The following is a 23,507-nucleotide window of genomic DNA, read 5'->3' on the forward strand; positions in this document are numbered from 1 at the left end:
GGACCCCGCTTTCACACACAGGCAGGCTTGGAGAGCCGCTCCCTCCCTACTTGCCACTGCCTCCACCCCCAGAGGTCCAGTGTTCCAGTGTTGCTAAGAAAGGTTACACAATGGACTTCTATCAACCAGTCACACTCTAGTATAAAGTTAACCACTGGTCTAGACTCCTGGGACCCACAGTCAGGAAGCCTCAGCTCTCTGCTCAACCCCCAACCCCAATACCTGTGAAGCCCCCGTCCGCGATGTTGAACATGAACTTGAATTTCCCCTTCTTGTCCTCCTTCTTCCCCTCGTCATCTTCCTCTTTGTCACCATTTTGCTGTGTTTCAATGGGCTCCTTCTCCTCAGCCTTGGTATCATCTGCCGGGGACACATCACATTCATTCATCCAAAGAGCAGTGCCCAGGGGCCTCTCTCTGCCAAGCACAGGGGACCCAGGATGCAAGTAGAAAATATCCCCTTGTCCTGAGGGGGCTCGCTGCCCAGAAGGGTCTTAAACAAGCCAACAGCCTCTCTCTCCGTCCTGGACAGGGAGGCTTAGCTCCAGGCCGTAGTGCTCCTCCCCCACCACATCAGGACCATCCAGGAGGAGGACAGGAGAGCGCTGTGAAAAGCACAGCTCAAGTTCAAAGACAGAGCTGCCTGAGGGGGCTGATCTGAGGACAACTGTTCCAGAACATTCCAGGGCCTAGAGGTATGCAAAGCTTCCAGCTGAGCCCCAAATCCCCCAGGCCAGGCTCTATGACCAGCTCTCCTCTCTCTCAGCGGCAAGGGCACAGCAGGGCTCAGGAGAGAGGAGGGGAGAGTCTGTCCCCGGCATTGGCTGTGAGGGGCTGGTGAATCCAGGCTCCCACTTGCCAGCTCCAATCAGGCCTGGGGCCAAGGGGACAGCGCCTGGGAGACTGTGGGAGGCTGAACAGGGTCCCGAGGGCACCCTCAAGGGACCACGGGGCACAGGTAGAGAACACAGAAGAGCCCCAGACCTAGCCTGAGTTCGGAACCGTCCCCTCTGCTGTGGATCAAGCTCAGCTCCAGCTTGTCCAGGATCTTCTCCTTCTCAGGAAGCACCTCCTCTGCAAGAAAAAGAGGGTTCACGGCGTGGGGTGGGGTCCCAGAAAACAGAGAGGACTCTGGGCTGGTGGCTTTCCACCCACAGAACCCTATCTATCAATACGTTCCGCAGAGTCTAACGTGCCACCAAAAAGAGCTCTCCTCGGCCGGATGCAGTGGCCCATGGTGTAATGCCAGTATTTTGGGAGGCCAAGGCAGGAGGATCACTTCAGACCAGGAGTTCAAGACCAGCCTGGCAACATAGTGAGATCTCGTCTCTACAAAAAATACAACAAATTAGCTGGGCTTGGCGCCATGCACCTGTGGTCCAGCTATTCAGGAAGCTGAGGTGGGAGGGTCGCCTGAGCCTAGGAGATCAAGGTTCCCATGAACCGAGATGGCGCCACTGCACTCCGGCCTGGGTGACAGAACAAGACGCTGTTTCAAAAAAAAAAAAAAAAAAACCACACACAGAAGATGACTTCCCAAGAAGAGAAGGAAATCACCAGGTGCCAGAAAAGAAGGGGAAACTGAAAGTGAGGAAGCAGGAGCTGGTGTCCAGGGGCCCCAGGTTGGGGTGATGAGACACCAGGAAGAGGCCTGGAGAGCTTGGAACCTGGCGCTGTGTCTCAGCACCCAGGCAGGACAGCGGTGGCCTCAAGGCCAAAAGAGAAGAGAACTGGAATGATGCCAACACCCTCCAACACTGTGGTCTCAGAAGCAAAGTTCTCACCACTGGCCACGGGAGTGAGAAGGCCTGTCTCCACCATGGGATCAAGGAAAAGAAGGTCTCCAGCGAGGAACCCACACCCAAGGCCTTGTCCTCGTGGGTGTGGGATCTGAACTGGACCACCCGAGGCAGAGACAGCATCATAAAGCTGCTCCCAGAGGGAGACCACCCATGAAACCTCCCGGCCTGAGCCTCCAGAAACAAAAGGGGAGGGCCACTCCCACTCCCCAGAGGACACAGAGCTCCTGCAGATAAAAGTCACAATCCGGGCCGGGTGCGGTGGCTCACGCCTGTAATCCTAGCACTTTGGGAGGCCGAGGCCGGCGGATCACAAGGTCAGGAGTTCGAGACCAGCCTGACCAATATGGTGAAACCCTGTCTCTACCAAAAATATTTTTAAAAAATTAGCCAGGTGTGGCGGCACGTGCCTGTAATCCTAGCTACTCGGGAGGCTGAGGCAGGAGAATCACTTGAACTTGGGAGGTGGAGGTTGCAGAGAGCCAAGATCACGCCACTGCACTCCAGCCCGGGTGACAGAGTGAGACTCTGTCTCAAAAAAAAAAAAAAAAAAAAAAAAAAATCACAATCCCTGATGAGGATGCACCCAATCTAAACCCAGAAAACAATGATCCCCACCAGCCGACGCACAGGAAGCAGACAAGCACCAGGGGGTAACAGGACAATGTCAGAGACTCTCAAACAGGGGTGTCCAATCTTTTGGCTTCCCTGGGCCACACTGGAAGAAGAACTGTCTTGGGCCACACATAAAATACACTAAACACTGACGACAGCTGATGAGCTTATATATATATACATATACACACACACACACACACACACACACACACACACACACACATCTCTCACAAAAAAAATCTCACAATGTTTTAAGAAAGTTTATGAATTCGTGTTGGGCCACATTCAAAGCCATCCTGGGCCACATTTGGCCCACAGACCACACAGGTTGAAAAAGCTTGCCCTAAAATAAATATGTCTAGGGTGACCAAAGACAGAGAAAAAAGAAAAAGAAGGAAGAGAATCCACAGGGAAAGAATAAGACTCGCTCAAAACTAGAAAAAAAAAACAGATAAAATTTCTAGAAATGTGGGTGGATCACTTGAGGTCAGGAGTCTGAGACCAGCCTGACCAACATGGTGAAATCCTGTCTCTACTAAAAATACAAAAATTAGCCAAGTGTGATGGCAGGTGCCTGTAATCCCAGCTACTCAGGAGGCTGAGGCAGGAGAATCAGTTGAACCCACAACGCAGAGGCTACAGTGAGCCAAGATTGCACCACTGCACTCCAGCCTGGGCGACAGAGCAAGACTCCATCTCAAAAAAAAAAAAAAAAAAAAAAAAAAAAAGGGGCCAGGCACAGTGGCTCACGCCTGTAATCTCAACACTTTGGGAGGCCGAGGCAGGCAGATCACGAGGTCAGGAGATTGAGACCATCCTGGCTAACACAGTGAAACCCTGTCTCTACTAAAAATACAAAAAATTAGCCGGGCTTCATTAGCCGGGCGTGGTGGCGGGCGCCTGCAGTCCCAGCTACTTGGGAGGCTGAGGCAGGAGAGAGACTCTGTCTCAAAAAAAAAAAAGGAAAGGAAATACACAATCATTAACATTTTAATTGCAGAATTCTAACATGTGCTCCAAGACTTCCAGCCCTTGGTGTCCACACCCTGCAAAATCCCCTGGAAGGTGAAAAGGATGAACTCGACTGCCCAGAGCAGGTTCCGTTTTGCAGCACGGGTGACCTTAAAACAGGGAGATGACCTGAGTAAGCCTAACCTGACCACACGAGCCCTTTTCTCTGGCCGGTCACAGAAAAGGAAGTCAAAGATGGGAAGCAGGGGAGGGTTTCTGTCCACCACTGCTGGCTTGAAGACAGATGAGGCTACATGGCAGGAATGTGGTGGCTTCCAGGTGCTGAAAATGGACCCAGCTGACAGCCAGCAAGGAAATGGGACCTCAGTCCTCCAGCCTCAAGGAACTGAATTCTGCCAACAACAAGGAGTGGGCATGGATGTGGACTTTTCCCCAGGGCCTCCAGATGAGAACTCAACCTAGTCGATACTTTGATGTCCTGAACCTTGTGATATCCTGAGCAGAACACCCAGCTACACCATGTCAGGCGTCAGACCCACACAACTGTGAGCTCATGGTGAGTGCTGTTTTTAGCCACTACGTTTGCAGTAATTTGTGACACAGCCATGCAAAATAACACAAATGGGAAGGTTTTAAAAAACAGCTGTGCAAAGAAAATATACATGGAAGCTGGATCTGAGGATTACTCAAAAAAGCCTGGCAGAGAAATAGATAACAAAAAAGAAGCAAAAGATATGAAAACTTATCAGCCCCCATCTTTTGCTAACCTTGTACTCTGCTTTCTTCTTCATAGCATTTGGAGTCTGTGGTTGAACAACACGTATTTCTGTTTATTGTGGATTGCCTGTGTTCTCCAGTGGAATACAAACTCCACGGAATGAAGCTTTCAGCTGTTTTGGTTCATTGCTTGTGTCCTCAGTGCCTGGGACAGCATCTGACACTCAGCAGGCTCAAAACATATATATATATGCATGTGTGTATATATATATATATATATGCATGTGTGTATATATATATGTGCATGTGTATATATATATATGTGCATGTGTATATATATATATATATATATATATATATATATTTGTTGGATGAATGAACCAATCAATGAATAACAGGAATTCCAGAACGACAAAAGAAACATAATGAGGGCAAAGAAAATATTCAAAGAGAGAATGACCGAGAATTTTCCCACAATTTATGCAGGACATAAATATTCAGCTTTAAGAATCACAGTGAGTCGCACACAAGATAAACAAAAACTTCACTTTAAAAACAAAACAAAAAATACCCTCCATTGTAGTGAAGCTACATATCACCAAAGACAAAGAGAATGTCTTAAAAGCAGTCTTTCAATGTGAGAAAAGACAGAAATGACAAATTTCCTACACGGGAGCAACAATTACACCAACAGCAGCCTTCTCAGCTTCTCAGCAGCCTTCTCAGCATAATGAATGCCAAATAAAAAAGGAAGAATATCTGCAAAGTGCTGAGGGAAGATCCCTATCCCATCTTCAATTGTACTAACTATTCAAGAGTAAAAGAAAAATAACAATGAGAGAATTTACCATTCCCAAAAAAATTGCTGAAAGCATCATTAAAGGTGTACTTTAGGAAGGACTTTGAATGAAGCAATGATGAACAAATAGGCAAACACAAACTGGTAAGAATGTAAAGAGATCTAAAAAAAGGATTAAAAACTTAGAAACAAGCATAACAACAAATTTGGGAAAGTAAAAACAAACTGAACTAAAATACTGGGCAACAGCAACGTGGCAGATGAAAGGGAAGGGAGTTAGAGCTAAAGCTATCTAAAGTCCTCATATTACTCAGAGGGATACATGTTAAAAATGTAAGAGTACAGAATGAAATTGACTATAAACCTTCCAAATGAGTTGAGGGGGAAAAGAGGAGATATAAAGAAAATCTGATCAATCCAAGAGATGGCAGGAAAAGAGGAAAAAGGAGAAAAGAGAAGGGTAATAATATAAAGTACAAAATAAGACAACAGAAATCCATCCACATATCTAGTTATTACAATAAATGTAAAGAGATTAAACTTTCCAGCTAAAAGATAGGGACCCTATAATTAGATTTTAAATGATGAATCCCCTACACACTGTCTGCAAAAGATAGACCTAAAACATTACAAAGAGATTAAAAGTGAAGAAATGAAATATTTATAAATCACATATCTGATGAGGAACATGAATCTATATAAAGAACTCATACAAGCCAGGCACAGTGGTACACGCCTGTGATCCTAGCTACTCAAAAGTCTAATACTGGAGAGTTACTTGGGCCCAGGACTTCAAAGCCCTCCTGGGCAACATAGTAAGACCCTGTCTCTAAAAGTATTGATTAATTAATTTAAAAAGAACTCTTACAATTCAATAATTTTTAAAAATCCAATTTTAAAATAGACAAAGGATCTGAAAAGACATTTCTTCAACAAATTATATAGAAATGAGCCATAATCGCATGAAAAAATATTCAACATCTTTATGCACAAAGGAAACTCAAATCAAAACGACAATGAGATACCACTTCTCACCCACCAGGGTGACTATAATCAAAAAGACAGATAATAACAGGTATTGGCAAGTATGTGAAGAAACTGGAACCCTCACATATGCTGGTAGGAATGTGAACTGATGCAATACACATGGAAAACAATTCAGCAGTTTCTCAAAATGGTACAGGGAATTACCATATGACCCAGCAATTCTACTCCTAGATATATACCCAAAAGAACTGAAAACCTATACCCACACAAAAAAATGCATACACAAATGTGTACAGTAGCCAAAAAGTGGAAACAACTCAAATGTGTATCACTATGAATGGATAAACAAAACATAGTAGATCCATACAATGGAGTATTATTTGGGCATAAAAAGAAATGAAGTACTGCCTGTAATCCCAGCACTTTGGGAGGTCAAGGTGGGAGGATCGCTTGAGTCCAGGGGTTCAAGACCAGCCTGGGCAACATGGCAAAACCCCGTCTCTACAAAAAAAATACAAAAATTAGCCAGGCATGTCAGCATGTGCACCTGTAGTCCCAGCTACTTGGGAGGCTGAGGTGGAAAGATCGCTTGCACCCAGGGGTTCAAGGCTATAGTAAGCCAAGATCATGCCACTGCACTCCAGCCTGGGTGATAGAGCAAGACCCTGTCTCAAAAAAAAAAAAAAAAAGGAATGAAGTACTAATGTATTCCACAACATAGATGAACTTTAAAAAACTATGCTAAGTGAAAGAAGCCAGACACAAAGGGCCAAAGTACTGTATTATTCCATTGGTATGAAATGTTCAGAATACGCCAATCCATAGGACAGAAGTGACTGCCAGGGGCTGGGAGGAAGAGCAAGAAATGGAGAGTGATTACCAATGGGTAAGAAGAATTTATTGTTGAAGTGATAAAATGTTCTGGAATTAGATAATGGTGATGGTTGTACAACTCTGGGTGTACGAAAAATAACGAACTGTATACTTCATTTGTTTTTTTTTTTTTTGAGACAGAATTTCTATCTTGCCGCCCAGGCTGGAGTGCAGTGGTGCCATCTCGGCTCACTGCAAACTCTGCCTCCTGGGTTTGGAGAAAAGAGAGAAAAGAGAAGGGTAATATATAAAGTACAAAATAAGACAACAGAAATCCATCCAAGGGTTCAAGCAATTCTCCTGCCTCAGCCTCCTGAGTAGCTGGGATTACAGGTGCCCACCACCATGCCCGGCTAATTTTTGTATTTTTAGTAGAGACAGGGTTTCACCATGTTGGCCAGGCTGGTCTCAAACTCCTGACCTCAGGTGATCCACCCACCTCAGCCTCCCAAAGTTCTGGGATTACAGGTGTGAGCCACCATGCCCGACCTGAATGGTATACTTTAAATGGCTCAACTGTATGATATGTTAATTATATCACCATAAAGCTGTTATATTAAAAAAAAGGAATAGAAAAAGGCATAACAAATATATACTAAACAAACGAAGAGCAACCCAAATCAGCAAAAACAAACTTTTTTTTTTTTTTTTTTGAGACGGAGTCTCGCTCTGTCTCCCAGGCTGGAGTGCAGTAGTGTGACCTCAGCCTCCCAAGTAGCTAGGACTACAGGCGCTTGCCACCATGCCCAGCTAATTTTTTTGTATTTTTAGTAGAGACGGGTTTCACCATGTTCAACAGGATAGTCTTGAACTCCTCACTTTGTGATCTGCCCGCCTCGGCCTCCCAAAGTGCTGGGATTACTGGCATGAGCCACCGCGCCCGGCCCAAAAATAAACTTTTAAGCAAAAAGTTTAAAGAGGGATAAGAGGGTTATTACACAATAACTAGAAGCACACTTCACAAGAAAAATATTAAAAACCTGAACAAATATGCACCTGACAACCCAGTCTCAAATGATATGAAGCAAAATCTGGCATTATAAGAAGAAAGAGATTAATCCATAATCATAATGAGAGATTTTAACACAAGTCTCTCAGAAACTGACTGATCAAAGCAAACCAAATACTAGTAAAGATACTAAAAACTTGAACAACATAATTAGCATGCATTATCTGCTGATCTAATGCATATATATATATATATATATATATGAATTTTTTTTTTTTTTTCTGAAATTGAGTTGCGCTCTGTCGCCCAGGCTCGAATACAGTGGCACAATCTCCACTCACTGCAACCTCTGCCTCCCAGGTTCAAGCAATTCTCCTGCCTCAGTCTCCTGAGTAGCTGGGACTACAGGGGCACACCACCACACCCAACTAATTTTTGTATTTTTAATAGAGACTGGGTTTCGCCATGTTGGCCAGGCTGGTCTCGAACTCCTGACCTCAGGTGATCCACCTGCCTCAGCCTCCCAAAGTGCTGGGATTACAGGTGTGAGCCACCATGCCCGGCCCTAATGCATATAGTTAGAACCTTAAATCCAGCAATTAGGGAACAGACATTTTTTTCAAGCACACATAAGGCATTTACAAAATCTGACCGTATCAGGCCAGAGAGCAGGTTTCAATAACCTCATATAGACTCATGTTTTCAGACCACAATGCAGTTGAGTCAGAAATCACTAATAAAAAAGTAGCCCAATCACCCCCAATCTCTGTATGGTAAGAAAAGTTAAAGACCAATGGGCGAGGTGGCTCACGCCTGCAATCCCAACACTGTGGGAGGCCAAGGTGGGTGGATCACTTGAGGTCAGGAGGTCGAGACCAGCCCAGCCAACAGTCTCTACAGGTGCAGTGGCTCACACCTGTAATCCCAGCACTTTGTGAGGCCAAGGCAGGCAGATCACGAGGTCAAGAGATTGAGACCAGCCTGGCCAACATGGCGAAACCCAGTCTCTATTAAAAATACAAAAATTAGTTGGGTGTGGTGGCGTGCACCTGTAGTACCAGCTACAAGAGATCGAGACCATCCTGACCAACATGATGAAGTCTCGTCTCTACTAAAATTACAAAAATTAGCCGGGTGTTGTGGTGCATGCCTGTAGTCCCAGCTACTGGGGAGACTGAGGCACAAGAATCACTTGAACCCGGGAGGCGGAGGTTGCAGTGATCCGAGATCGTACCTCTGCATTCCAGCCTGGGTGACACAGCGAAACCCTTTCTCCAAAAAAAAAAAAAAAAGTTAAAGTCCATTAAGTCCATGTATAGAGGCCTGAGCTCCTGGCCTCCCCTCACCAGGGGACCTGCAGAGGGTTGGAGTCTATCTCTCTGCCAGGGAGAAATGAGCGGAAGTACAGCCACCTGCCCTTCTCTGAACCCAGGCCTGCTGAGGCCAGACATGGCACTGGGGTGGGCGGCCTGCAAGAAGCCCCAACCTCTCGGCAGCTGCTCCGGGGAGGGCGGGGCCTTCTCCGTCTCCTCTGGCCGCTCCTCTCGGGCTCTCTCCTTGCTGGCTGGGCTCTCGTGCTTGTCCTCACCCTCCACTCTATCCAAGGAAGCTGGAAGGGCCTGCAGAGGAGAAGCCAGGAGAACTGCAGGGCCTGGGGCCTCACCAGGAACAGAGGGCAGGGAACATGCGCTGGGCTGGGAACCCAGTCTCCTGGGTCCCATCGCTTGCTCCCAGCCTGCTCCCCCTGATTCGGAGCCCCGAAAAGTGAGCCAGGAAGCCTGGGTTCCACCTCGCTGTGCAGGGCCTGAGAAGGTCCCCAGACCCAGCCTCCACCCCACACACACCACAAGCCCAGACGCCAGCAAGTTCCACACCTGGACTTCCAGGGGCTGCCTTGGCTTCTGCGCCCCCGGGTCTTTCTCATCCATGTAGCCCAGCTGGGCTTCCATTTTGTCTGAAAGATTAAGGGAAAGAGCTGAGACAGGTGGGCTCAGATGGGAAGGAGTAGGGCAGGGAGTGGGGTGGCAGAGAGGAGAGCTGGGGCTTGGCCTTCAGGAGGCTCCATTGCAGCCAAGCACCTCCAGGAGAGACAGGCAGGATCCCCGACTAAGTCAGAGAGGCCAGGCCAGGCCTATGACTCAGGAGTACTTGCAGGGCCTTGACCCAGTGAGACCAAAGCGAGGGGCTGTCAGGACGGGGCTGCGCACAGCCGTGGCTGCTCATCTGGAGGCAGGGAAGTGAGGCAGATGGAGGCCCAGATTAGGAGCCACGACGCCTGGTCTGGTCCCAGGTTTTGGGCTGGCTGGCTGGCTGGCTGTGTGCCTCTGGACAGGGTGTGAGTTTCCTCCCTGCCAAGTCAGCCGCCAACACACTGCAAAGGGCTAGTCACTTACACGGCTCTGAGAAGCCCCAGGAGGTGGGCACAGCCGGGCAAGCGGAGGCTCACGGAGGTTAGGTGACTTCCCCAAGGTTAGACAGAGTTCAGGCCAAAGCCAAGAAGCAAACCAAGATGTGTCCACCTCCAAGGGCTCCCTTGTGCTTGGAGGTGCAGCTTCTCAGGGCCTGGCCTCACCCATCACCAGGGGATAGCTATGCCCGCCCCAGGCCTGTGAGTCCCAACTGACAGACCAAGTATTTAACAGGTATTTGCTTCACCCAAATAAATAACCTAGATCACCAAAGTGACATGGGCACAAATGACCCAATTAAGTGTGCAAAGAATCTGAAAAGACATTTCTACAAGTCTACAAATAGCCAATACACACACGAAACAACACTCAACGTCCTTGGCATCAGGGAAATGCCAATCAGAAACACAGTGAGACACCACCTCACACTCCCAGGACAGCTAGAACCATGAAGGCAGAGAACAATTACTGCTGAAGACGTGGAGAACCTGGGACTCTCACACAATACTAGCAGGAATATAAAATGGTACAGCTACTTTGGAAAACAGTCTAGCAGGTTCTCAAAAGGGAAAACAGGGTTATCACATGGCCCAGCAATTCCATTCCTAGATATCTGCCCAAAAGAACTCAAAACGTATGTCCACACAAAAACGTAAAACACAGCAGCATTATTCACAGTAGCCAAAAAGTAGAAACAATCCAAAATCTATCGACAGTGCAATGGATAAGCAAAATGCGGTAAATCCATACAAGAAAATGTTATCAGCCAGGCGCAGTGGTTCACGCCTATAATCCCAGCACGTTGGGAGGCCAAGGAGGGTGGATCACCTGAGGTCAGGAGTTCAAGACCAGCCTGGCCAACATGGCGAAACCCCGTCTCCACTAAAAATACAAAAATCAGCCGGGTGTGGTGGGAGGCACCTGTAATCCCAGCTACTCGGGAAGCTGAGGCAGGATCGCTTGAACCTGGGAGGCGGAGGTTGCAGTGAGCCGAGATCACACCATCGCACTCCAGCCTGGGCAACAAGAGCGAAACTCTGTCTCAAAAAAAAAAAAAAAAAAAAAAAAAAAAAAAAGAAAAAAAAAAAAAAAAAAAAAAAAAAAGAAAGAAAGAAAGAAAAAGAAAACATTATCAGCCATAAGGCAGAGTGACTGAAGCACTGATACACGCTACAATGTGGATGAACCTGGAACCCCGGGCTGAGCGACAGAAGCCAGACACAAAGGGCCACGCACTGTGTGGTGCCATATACATGAAATATTCAGCATTGAGAAATCCAGAGACAGGAAGCAGGTTAGTGGCTGCCCAGGCCTGGGGTTGGGGGATAGGGAGTGGCTGCTAATGGGTACAGGGTTTCTTTTTCAGGTGGAATGAAAATATTCCAGCCTTGGGCAGTGGCGATGGTTGTACATCCTATGAATATACTAGAAATCACTGAATAGTACTTTTTTTTTTTTTTTTTTGAGATGGAGTCTTGCTCTGTGCCCCCAGGCTGGAGTGCAGTGGTGTGATCTTGGCTCACTGCAACCTCCGCTTCCCGGGTTCAAGCGATTCTCCTGTCTCAGCCTCCTGAGCAGTTGGGATTACAGGCATGTGCCACCACGCCCAGCTAATCTTTTGTATTTTTAGTAGAGACAGGGTTTCACCATGTTGGCCAGGTTGGTCTCAAACTCCTGAGCTCAGGTGATCCTCCCGCCTCAGCCTCCTGAAGTGCTAGGATTACACGTGTGAGCCACCGCACCCAGCCAGTTTTTTAAGAGTGAATTTTGCAGTATGTATATAAATTATATCTCATAACTGTCATTAAAATGAAAAACTCTCTGTAGAGTGACATTTCAGCAAACAGAGGCTTTGGGGGAAGGAGAGGCCATCTTCTGTGGGATGTGGGTTAGACTAGGGGTTTCTGTGACCTTGCCACTTTCCATGACCCTGGTGCCCTCCCCGGCCCGCCCAGCCCACAGACCTGGCAGGCCCGGCGGGGCTGGCAGGAGGTGGGCAGGGCTGGCGGGCACTGGTGTGTTGGGGTCCGAGGAGATCACCTCGCCCGGCTTCTTGCCCTCGGGCCCCTCAGGGATCAAGTCTGGGGTGCTGTACTTCCCGTTGACATGCTCAAACTCCTGAACCTGGGGTGGTGGGAGGGAAGGTGGGAGGGAAAGAGGGAGGGCAGTGGTGGCAGCTCAGCCCTGAGGCCCGGGGCTGAAGGTATCACAAGCTTGGGGTAGCTGCTGCCTCCGCCCAAGGCTAGCCAAGCCAGGCCCCTCCTGACCACAAGCTCCCCTGCCCACCCTCCCACCCCCTGTGTGTCCTCCAACTGTATGTAACCCACCATCCTGGCCTCCACCCCACAGGCCCCTCACCCAGAAAGGCTTTCCAGGTCAGTCCCTCTGGCCTGACTCGGACCCTGGGCAGCTGTGTGGCCTGAGCCAGGCGCTTGTTCTCTGACCACTGACCCGCAAGGGACAGCACCAGGAGCCCAGGCAGCCACCAGGAAGGGCCCTACAGAGAGTTACTCACCCACCTTCTTCCTAACTAGTGACATGACCCCGATGCGGGTCAGCACGTGCTGCCTGGAGAGGCCCTCCCGGGGCACGCCGTCTGCGAAGGTCTCTGCACCATCCGCCCCCGGCTCACACAGGTGCCGCATGAAGAGGGACACATAGGCTCTGGGGTGGGGGGGGGGACTGGGGCTCAGGGAGTGGGGGGCCGGCAAGAACCCTCTGAGAGGGCTGGCAGGACCCCAGGGGAACTCCTGGCTGATCTTCAACCATCGCCCACCTCCCAGTCAGGCCTGGGCCAGGCCAGGAAAAGGACAGAGAGGGCCTCCCTGGCGAGGGGACCTCCTAGGACAGCCCTGGCCCTGGGTGACCGGGATCTTCCTTGCTGCCATAACACCAGCTGGTTTGGGCAGGGGCGGATGGTCAGTGTTTGCAAATCAGCCCGGCCCGGCACCAGGACTCCAGCCACCCAAAGTCCAAGTGGCAGTGAACTTTCCAGACGGCCTCATCCTGGCAGGAGCAGATGCTGCCCTCTGTGGGGCTCACCCGCAGGATCCTGCCCTACTCAGGGGCAGGTGGTCACACCCTGGGCCACCACCTAGCCCCTTTACCTAAACTCCTTCTCGCTCTTCCCTCGAAGGTCCCGCACCAGCCAATGGGAGTTGAAGGCGTCCTGGGGGGGCATGCCCCAGCGCATGATGGCGTTCAGAAAGGCCTTCCGCTGTCGGGCGTTGAAGCCCAGCACCTGGGCGAGTGGAGTGCGGGAGTATGAGCCCAGGGCAGAGACGGGGTGGGGGCGGAGGATTCTGGGATGGGGGAAGAAAAGCATGGGAGGAGGAGAAGGCAGGAAGGGGGCACAGAGAAGGCAGCGGCCTCCACCTGGGGCAGGACCCTGACGGCGAAGACCAGACCAAGTTCTGTCCCAGCCCCGCCTCTATGTGGCATGAGACCCCAGGCAGTCCCCCAGCCTTCCTCCGTACCCCAGGGGCAGCAGGAAGCGGGGGCAGAAAGAGATGCGGGAACAGACAGGCCCCACCTCGATGTTGCCACCAACTCGGGCGAGAAGTGGGGGCAGTGGCTTGTCCCTGTCACTCTTCAGCTGCCTCCGGGATTGTCGTCGTCCACCTGGGGAGCAGCCCGCCACAGCTCCTCAGGTGGGAGCCCAGAGATTCCTGACCCCCCTCTTCTGAACCCCAAGGACAGTGGGACCCCAGACCAGCCCCACTCCTGCTGCCATCAGCTCCCCTGACATGGCCTCAGCAGTAGTCCAGACCACTAACACTGAGACTCACTCTGCCCTTCCGGCCTCTCTTCAAAGTCCTCATCCTCATCCTCAGAGCCAATGGAATATTCTGACTGGTTATCAGAGAGCTCATCCTGCCACTCTGCAGGGGGCCAGACAGAGGGGCACGGAGTGAGCTGTACAAGCAAAGCCCACCCTCAAGTTCAAGCACGCCCAGAGCCACGCCGAGCCCCTGCACCCCAGCTCCGTAAAAAAGCAGTGACAATAACAATGGCCCACATACTTCCTGTGGGCTCATTTAGTAATCCCAACACCACCACATTATACACTAAGGGTACTATGTGTACCCACACATTACACATACTGTTCTGTGCGCAAGGGGCTTACCCAAGGCCACATCACGAGCAATGGTGAAGTCACTGAACTGATGCCACACCTTGTTCCCCCAAACACCCAGCACCTCTGCATCTGCCCCCAGTCCCCTTTCCTCCAAAAAGCTGCCTCCCAGCTCCAACCAGCGCCGCCCAGCATTCCTGGCCCATACCTCCCAGGGGGGTCCTGCACAGGGATGCCCCGACAGAATCCTGCCCCACCTTCCACCTCTGGGTATGGGACACCTGTCCCTCCTGGCACACTCGCCCAGTTCTACCAGCCCGCACCTCCTGGGAGTTCTGCACAGGGATGCCCTGACAGAATCCTGTCCCACCCTCTGCCTCTGGGTGAAGGGCACCGGTCCGTCCCTCCCGGCACGCACCCTGGTCCTCCTGGGAGGCGTCGTTGTAGTTGACCTGCTTGCGGATGCGCTTGCCCTTGCCCAGGTTGCGGGCCAGGTCCTCCTGCTGCTGCTCGTAGTGGTGCCGCAGCAGCTTCTCCCAGTAGTCGGGGTCCACGTTCTCCTCCTGCTTGATGATTTCCCGCTCCACCTCCTCCTGGGGACGTAGGCACCACGGGCTCCATGGGTGGGGCCATCTCTGCCCTCCCGGAAGCCTCAGGCTGCCTCCACCTGACCTGCCCTTTGCCCCCTCAGGGCGCAAGGATTAATGGGATGGCCTGCCTACTCCAGGAAGCCTTCTCTGATCACCCCAGCCCTAGCTAGCCTTTCTCTCCCTGCCCCTATCCAGTCAATCAGTTACTTATTCATCCATCCATTCACAAAGCAAGTATTTCCTGGCCTAGTGCCAAGCACTGGGGTACTGAGTTGAATAAGCTCCCCCGTGCCTGCCCTCAGGAGGCTCCTGGTTTCAGAGGAAAAGGTCATGAACTCACCGGGTCTGCACGGAGGGTGGGGAGCAGAGGAGGAAAGGGAAAGGCCTCCAGGAGAGACCCACAAGTTGCTCCTCGGGGACAGCTGGGGTTTGCCCGGTGGAGAAGGGAGAAAAGTGTGGGGCGGACCAGGCGTGGTGGCTCATTCCTTAATCCCAGAACTTTGGGAGGCCGAAGCAGGTGGATCACCTGAGGTCAGGAGTTCAACACCAGCCTGGCCAACATGGCAAAGTCCCATCTCTACTAAAAATACAAAGATTAGACAGGCGTGGTGGTGCATGCCAGTAATCCCAGCTACTTGGGAGCCGAGGCATGAGAATCACTTAAACCTGGGAGGCGTTAATCACTTATACCTGGGAGGCATTAATCACTTAAACCTGGGAGGCGTTGGTTGCAGTGAGCCGATACTGCGCCACTGCACTCCAGCCGGGGCGACAGAGCGAGACTCCATTTCAAGAAAAAAAAAGTGTGGGGCGTTCTGGAACGTTGGCGGTCCAGCTGCAGGGCCGAGATGCAGGCCCTGAGGAAGGGGTGGGAGGGCGCAGCCGGGTAGGGACTGAAACCAGACCCCGGGGACAGGGCTCTGTGCAACGGGGTGGCAGATCAGCTTGCACTTCAGAGAGTGGGGATGCTGGACTGGAGCCGGGATGACACCACGGAGCAGGCGGCTGATGTGTGCAAGGGCAGTGGCCGGCCCATGTGGCTGTACTGGCCTCAGCACTGCCTCCGTTCCTTCCCTGACTGTTGTGTCTAGAGTCCTGAGCCCGGGGGTGGGGAGACAGGGCCGCGGCGCGGAGGCCGCAGCACGTGGTTGGAGGGCGGAGCACACGCTGGAGTGCGGGGGGTGGGGGTCACAGCAGGGAGGGCGGGGCTGCGGCTGGAGGGCGGGGTCACAGCAGGGAGGGCGGGGCTGCGGCTGGAGGGCGGGGTCACAGCTTGGAGGGCTGGCTGCGGTGGGAGGGCGGGGTCACCGTGGAAGGCGTGGGCCCAGTGGAGAGCGGGGCTGCGGACGGAGGGCGGGCCGGAGACCTTACCACGCCGTCCTCCTCGCGCACCACGTACTGCGCCACCTTGAAGGAGCTCAGGTACTCGTTCATGTTCTGTAGCTCCGTGTCGTCTGTAGCGTCCTGGTTCCGGTCCAGCAGCTTGGAGATGGCCGCATCGTCATAGTGGATCACACTGCTGTCCTCCACGTCCTTGTTGTCACCTGGGGAGCAGACAAATGCAGTGTGAGGACAAAGACTGCCCCGGTCCAGCCCCGGGGACCCAGGAACAGACTCCCAACAATGGCCTTCTCACCCCCACCAGGGGCTGCAGCTGAGAGGCATGGTGACCAGACAGACAAAACTGCCCTGTAACAGCCCCACTCGCCGCCCACCCGGCAGTCCCAGGACGCCCAAGTGAGGGCGGGTCAGGGAACCCCTCCTCTGCAGGAGCAGCCACCTGGTCGGAGGAGGAGCTGAGGCTGGGCTGGGTTGGCCCCTACCTGGCGGGGTGCTACCGTGCTTCTTCTTTGCACTGGCGGCCAAGTTCCCCCCTTTGGAGGACTGGACATCAGGGATGGGTGTGACCGGCCTCTGGCCCTGAGACATCATGCCTGTCAGACAGAGGAGGAGAGCATTGGTGCAGGACCACAGAGGGCTGCAGGATTGGCGGGCAGTGCCCAGAGACACCACCCTGGGCTGTCCTAGCCAGGAGACACAGGTGGGGGGTGCAGAAGAGAGGCTGTCTTGGAGCAGGCAGGGACCCCAGCAAGCCCTGGATGGGTGTCTCAGCGGGGCCACCCCAGTCCCCTGCCACGCTCCCTCGGAACAGAGGCCCACCCTCCACGTCGTCCTTGAAGAGCTCCTCTGTGCCGAACTTGAGGATGTCGTCCAGCTCCTGCTTGGTCATGGACCCCGACTTGGAGCCGAGGCCGGGCCGCACCACCAGGTGGGTGAGCATCATCTTGCGCTTGGCCACCTGCGTGATGCGCTCCTCCACTGAGGCCCGAGTCACGAAGCGGTAGATCATCACCTTCTTGTTCTGGCCGATGCGGTGGGCACGGCTGAAGGCCTGGGGAGACGTGCACCTCAGCACCCGTGGCTCACCCAGGGCTCCAGGCAATGGAGGGGATCACACCCATGAGCTCAAGAGCATGGAATGGGCTGCATGACTGTGTAGGGAAAGGCATGTGGTGCGTGCACCGCTGCAGCTGGGCTCCCTCCCTGACTGTGGAGCCTCCCACGAGCCTGGGTGCCAGGCTGGGTTTGGAGTGGAAAAGCTTCCAGCCATTGGAAGCAGGCAGGGCTGCAGGTGTGCAAGAGTGTGTGAAGGATGACACAGCCAGTGTGCTGGGTGTAACTGAAGCCACACAGAGCTTCATGGGGGCCATGGGGAGGTAGGAGGCTGCATTTCCCTGTGAGCAAACCACTAATGGGACCACAAGACTATGTGCTGGAGACGCACAGCCACCTTCTGAGGGCAGCAAAGAGCTGAATCTGCCCAGTATAATACAAGGAAGTGCCTGAGACTCTGTGCAGCCCTGCATGAGGTGACCTGGGTGTGGCCGTGTATATCTGTGTGTGTGCATGGGCGCACACACATGTGAATGAGACATCAATTTGTATGTGTTCCTCTACATTTGTAAGCGTTCAATGTGTGTGTCCCAGCGCCTGAGAGGGGTGGCCGGGGACACTAGGGTGGCTCTATTCCCATAGACCCTCCCCCCACAGCCCTTCCATCCTTCCTTATCAGCCCCACCTGCCCCTTGCACTATCTCATCCTCCCCCCCACCTCCAACAGGTCCCACTCTCTGCTCCCCACCCCCTTCAAAATGGGTGCCCCTCTGGGTCCCAGGGCTCCCTCTTCTGCCTCCCTCCATGGCCTTGGTCCTGAGGATAATGGGAAAGACCAGATCAGTGGCCACTACAAACTGCTGTGCGCCCTGAGACACTTCCCCTGCCCTCTCCAAGCCTGTTTCCTCCTCTGGACAAGGACGGAGCTGAGGGATGGGGGCCAAGCTTCCACTCACTCCCAGGGCCCCTCTTGGGGCCGAGACTCCATGGGGGAGGGAGGCCCACAGCACCAGGGTAGGTGAGGGGGTGATGGCAAGAAGGGCATGAAGGACAGAACCTCCCTGAGGCCCGGGATGAGAGGCCCCCTGGGAAGGTGGTGGGCGGCAGCAGCACAGACCTGGATGTCATTGTGCGGGTTCCAGTCCGAGTCGTAGATGATGACAGTGTCCGCCGTGGCCAGGTTGATGCCCAGGCCGCCTGCCCGGGTTGAGAGGAGGAAGCAGAACTGCTGGGCCCCAGGGGCTAAAAAAGAGAGGCCAGCAGATGGGGGTGTTTGGGGGGGTACACCTTGGGCGGGGAGAGTGGCATGGCAGAAAGGAGGGGGGAGAGAACAGAGGGAAGGAACTGCAGCAACAGGTCCCTGGCAGAGGACAAAGCCGGAGACCCCATCAGAGACGGGTGGCCACAGCTGCACTCAGGGGAGCCAGAGGAGGCCTGCCCAAGCCCACTTAGCCCCCAGCGTGCTCTGAGCCCTGGCCCAGTGGGAGGGCACTGGAACGAGGAGGTCAATTTTCAAACCCCAGATGAGCAAAAAACAAAGTGCAAGCCGCCAGCAAGTACAAGCAGAGCCCTAGAGAGCTCAGAGTCCTTCATGTCCCTGCAGCTTCCCACCCCTGGCTTCCCTTAGCCCACCGATGCTGCCAGGGCAGCCCAGGAAAACTCAGGGGCGCAGCTCCGGGACCTGCGGTCCCACCCCACTGGGCAACCCTGTCACAGGATGGCTGGTTCTCAGCCTCTCAGGGCCCTTCAGTGACCCGGGACTGACCACGGCCCCCCCTGGAGCTGCAAACAGGCCCCTGGCACACCTAGGGCTTCAGCCACTCCTGCTTCCACATGTGGCTGGGCCACATCTAGACCCTGAAACTCTGAACTTGCTATTCCTCCTGGCTCTCTGGCACGACTGTGTGAGAGGAATCACTGCTTTGGGCGTTTGGAGAGCGTGGCCCCAGCCCCTTTCTAAGGGCTGACGCCCCAGGGAAACAAAGCTTGTTACTATTTGCTGCAACCTTGCTACTGAAGCTTGCAGCCGACTGCTTCCCACTCCAGAAGTTTCTTTTGCTACAGGAGGAACTCCACCCTCACCTCTCCTTCCCAGGCACGGAAGGCCAAGCATGGGTGACTCTGGGGGAAGAACCTGATCGTGTGTGGCCCAGCCCTTTCACTCTCTCCTGCCTCTGGAAGTGGCCCCAGGTAGCACGTGCATCTGTACCTCCTGCCACCATTCACCATACGGCAGGCTCTGTCCAACACCACCTGTAACTGGGGCTTACCTGGCATCAATATTAGAGGCCCCCATCTGCGTTTCTCATTGTCTAACTCCATTCCCAACAGCTGTTATCTACTGGGCCCCTCAGAACTCCGATTCCATGGGAGGAATCCTTTTAACATTGGAAACTCGGGGGAAGCTGCCGCGACCTTGGACTGGCCTGCTGTCTTTAGCTGTTTGTGGGGCTGCTCATCACAACACAAGCTGGGTGACCTGGCTAAGAACCAGGCCTGGGAGAAGAGGCCTAAAAGGAGTCTCAATCAGAACCCTTGGGCAGGATGGGGGTACCATTGAATCTGTCGATCGCCTCCTGTCGGAGGCCCCCAGTGATGCCACCATCGATCCGCTCATACTTGTAGCCTTCGTATTCCAGGAAGTCCTCCAGGAGGTCCAGCATCTTGGTCATCTGCAGGGGAGACGGGCATGTGAGGAACTGCCAAGGAGCAAGGGGCCCCATGGGCCATGGGCAGGGACCCCGCCTCAGCCAGGGGAGGAGAGAGCCGCCTGCTAGGTGGGGGACAGCTGGGACCCAGGCAGGCCCAATGCAGGACTCTGGGGAAGAACAAAGCTTCCAACCTCACCCCTCGGAGCCAAGCCATCCTCCTGCCCAGCCCCACAGCCACTTGCCTAAATCAGGGCTCTGACATGAGCCTCCCTTGCTCCCACCACACAGAATTAAGTTCCATCTCCCTGCCCTGTATTCAAGGCTCTGCAGGACGAGTGCTGCTTCACAGCCCCCAGCCATTCCAAACTACCTGACTCTTCCTGGAATACCCACCCCCTTACTGCCTAGGGAACACAAACATCACCTCTGTGATGTCTTCCCTGATTTCACTCCTCCCCATAAGAAAGGCAGTCCCTTCACTCCCATGACCCCGTATAATTCCCTTCATTCTCGAGAGAGAGTTTAGCTGGATATAAAACTATCAGCACACATTTTCCCTCAGTGCATTGGAGATTTTGCCATGGTCTCTGCCACCTGTTGTTGTTAAGAAGTCTGAGAACGATCTGGTGGCCCTTATTTTGTAGGTACTAGGTCTAAAGTACCTAGAGGTTCTAAAGTGTCTAAGGGTTCATTTATTTGTATTTATCTTGCTTGGTACTCCAGAATGCACTCCAGATCTGAGACCTCACATTTCTCTCCAGGTCTGCAAACGCTCAACAACTCCAACTTCTTCACCATTTTTTCTATTTCTTCTGCAACTCCAATTGGATGATTGTTGGAGCATCTCAAGGTGTCTTCTATGTTCTCTGTTTTATCTTTGTCTCTGTACACCGCATTCTGGGAAAATGCCTCAGCACCAGGTTCCAATTCATCAATGTTCTCTTCAACAGTGTTCAGAATCTGTCCAGTCTGTTGAAATGTTTTATCTCAATTTCATGCATGTTTCTATCCAATTGTTCCTATTTCAGTTCTTCCTGCTTTTGCGTAATTTCTTCTTTATTTTAGGGTGTCAATTACTAAACACATCTATGTAAAGTCTTTTCAGGCTATCCTATTCTTCTGTCTCTCTCTCTTAAGAGACAGGGTCTTGCTCTGTCACTCAGACTCGAGGGAAGTGACAAGATCACAGCTCACTGCAACCCTGAACTCCTGGGCTCAGGCAATCCTCCTGCCTCAATCTCCCAAGTCGCTGAGATTACAGGGTGAGCCACTGCATCCAGCCCCTATTTTCTTATTTGGATTCTGTTTATTGCTTTGGGGGATGTCTCAGCATTCACTTTTGTACGGGTTTGGAATTGGGGTTCATAGGCTCATTTTGGGCAGGAGGGCCCCGTCTCTGTCGCTTGCCCTGTGTGCACATTTCTGGAAGCTGCGTGGTTCCCATTAATTGGTATCTCAGGGCCTCTGACCAGACTTGCATTTCGTGTTGGTACCGAGGTACTGAGGGGATGTGGATCCATCTCCACTCCAGCCCACTCCTTGGCTCAGCCCCTGGTCTCAAACTTGTACTGCTTTCCAGTATTCTTCAGGCTGAAGCAGCCCAGCAGGGTGACCTGGGGCTGCAGGAAGCGGACGCTGCTTTCAGTTGATGTTCGTGCACAAGGAGCCATAGCCCAGACTCTGGGTTTGAGCAAGGGGCCTGGCTCAGTCGGCCCACGAGAGGAGCATTTTTAGCCCCATGACCCTGTAGGATCATCACTGTGGCCTCCAACACAGAGCTGACCACAGGGTTGGGTACCTGTCCCTTGAGCTGTCTCCCACAGTAGACTGAGCAGCTTGAGGACAGGGATTAGATCACTGGTCCCTGCACCCATGTGCCAGCACAGAGCCTGACTATGACAGACGCAAACAAAGGGATGGAGGAAGAAATGAACACACCTCAGCCGGCGGCCCTGCCTCCAAGCCAAAAAGCCAGGTGCCAGTGGCCCCTCAGGGCCTATTGGAGACAGGGGCTCCTCCCAACCACACCCCAGGGCCCTACCTTAATGAGAAGCCAGGCTGCAGGGGAGAGGGCCAGGGCAGGGGAGGAGGGGCTATCCTACCAGCCTGGACATACAGACCAGAAGGGCAGGTGCTGGGAGATGCTGCTCTTTATGGCAAATGTGTTCTGAGCTCCTCAGCTGCATCATGCCAGGGCACGAGGGAGTGACCCCTGACACACAGTCACATGACCCACATGGGAACGGCACTGGGCCCTGAGGGGTGCCAGCAAGTCTGCACCCCCAAGCATCAGGGCAGGATGCTGTCTGTGGGGTGTGGAGCCGGGGCGGGGGTGAGCAGGGGCAGCGCACCTGGGAGAAGATGAGCACGCGGTGCCCCTCATCCCGCAGTTTCTTCAGCATCTTCTGTAGCAGCATGAGCTTCCCTGAAGACTTGACCAGGGAGCTTCCATCGTAGGAGCCATTGGGCAAGACAGGGGCCTCCTGCAGACACAGCAGGAGGTGGGGCATTGGTGGGCTCCCCTCTCCTCTCTGACTCCGGACCAAAGGGGCCGCAGGGAACAGACAAGTGCTGAGCAATGGGGTGATGGCCTGTCTGCCCGCTGAACATGAGACCCACACCCGAGCCAGGCCAGGCTCCACAGTGCAGGGTAGACCGTGGGTCCCATGGCCCTGGCTCCAGGCCCCCTGTTCCCAGACAAGGCTCACAGCCACACCAGCCCTACCACAGCAGTGAGTTCCACGGTAAGTTCCCCAGCATCTACCGGAGTGGCCACAGGCAACCTTCCATGATGGCCAGGGAAACCTACCATGGCAGCCACAGAAATCGCCACGATGGCCAGGGGAACCTATCACAGCGGCCACAGGGACCTGCCATGGCGGCCACAGGCACCTACCACGGCGGTCATGGAGAAGCTGCCATGATGGCCGGGGAAACCTACCACGGCAGCCACAGGGAAGAGGTAGGGGTGGTTGCAGCACTTTTTCAGGTCCATCATGATGTTGAGCAGCGATACTTGGTTCCCGCCCCCCTTGGAGTTCAGCGCCTCAAAGTTCCGTGTGAGGATGAACTTGTAGTACTTCCTGCAGCAGGGCACGAGGAAAGGCAGGCTGGGTCAGACCCGCCTCCGTGAGGGCTCTCTCTGCTCTGCGGCGGGGCTGGAAGCTGGTGGCCAAGCACCCATTTACAGAGAGACCCAAGGGACCCCCAAGAGGTGAAGCCACCGGCCTGGAGTCCCCCTGCAAGTGACTGGGGGACACTGCTAGCACTCAAGTGACCCAAACTCTGGTCACTAAAACCTAAGAAGAGGCCCCACGAAGAAAGTGTATGCAAAGCATGAGCCCAGGCCTCAGTGAGGCTGAAGAGCCCTCCACCCACCTGGGAAGCGACCCAGGAGACCAGCCCAGGGGAAAGGGCGAGCACAGGTTGCTCCGGGGCCAGCCCACCACTCACTTCTGCATCTGGCTCAGCTCCACCCGAACGATGAGCTCGGTCTTGGCTGGCATGTTCTTGAACACATCAGCCTTGAGCCGCCTGAGCATGTGCGGCCCCAGCAGGTCATGCAGCTTCTTGATCTGGTCTTCCTTGGAGATGTCAGCAAACTCCTCCAGGAAGCCCTCCAGGTTGCTGCAACAAAAAGCTGGGATAACAGCCAGGAGCAGAGGACGGGGCAGGG

The 23,507-nt window shown here is 53.2% G+C and overlaps 1 protein-coding gene across 3 annotated transcripts in view; it reads right to left on the reverse strand.

The window, feature by feature from the left end:
• The window catches only part of CHD5 (chromodomain helicase DNA binding protein 5), a 78,446-nt gene that overhangs the window by 10,339 nt on the left and 44,600 nt on the right, over positions 1-23,507 (reverse strand). For 2 of the 3 annotated variants that reach the window (XM_030805078.1, XM_030805079.1), the window contains exons 18-35: positions 23,285-23,458; positions 22,773-22,914; positions 22,183-22,314; positions 19,735-19,852; positions 18,298-18,422; positions 16,947-17,178; positions 16,610-16,720; positions 16,158-16,330; positions 14,615-14,789; positions 13,910-14,002; positions 13,654-13,742; positions 13,229-13,362; positions 12,641-12,785; positions 12,086-12,245; positions 9,588-9,667; positions 9,200-9,332; positions 984-1,073; positions 223-360 (exon numbers count right to left, since the gene is read on the reverse strand). In XM_030805078.1, the coding sequence (XP_030660938.1) occupies positions 223-360; positions 984-1,073; positions 9,200-9,332; positions 9,588-9,667; positions 12,086-12,245; positions 12,641-12,785; positions 13,229-13,362; positions 13,654-13,742; positions 13,910-14,002; positions 14,615-14,789; positions 16,158-16,330; positions 16,610-16,720; positions 16,947-17,178; positions 18,298-18,422; positions 19,735-19,852; positions 22,183-22,314; positions 22,773-22,914; positions 23,285-23,458 (2,444 nt within the window). The remainder of the gene's footprint in view (positions 1-222; positions 361-983; positions 1,074-9,199; positions 9,333-9,587; positions 9,668-12,085; positions 12,246-12,640; positions 12,786-13,228; positions 13,363-13,653; positions 13,743-13,909; positions 14,003-14,614; positions 14,790-16,157; positions 16,331-16,609; positions 16,721-16,946; positions 17,179-18,297; positions 18,423-19,734; positions 19,853-22,182; positions 22,315-22,772; positions 22,915-23,284; positions 23,459-23,507) is intronic. The other variant, XM_030805080.1, reaches the window with a different exon arrangement.

This window comes from Nomascus leucogenys, chromosome 24 (assembly GCF_006542625.1).
Source record: "Nomascus leucogenys isolate Asia chromosome 24, Asia_NLE_v1, whole genome shotgun sequence".
NCBI lineage: Eukaryota > Metazoa > Chordata > Mammalia > Primates > Hylobatidae > Nomascus > Nomascus leucogenys.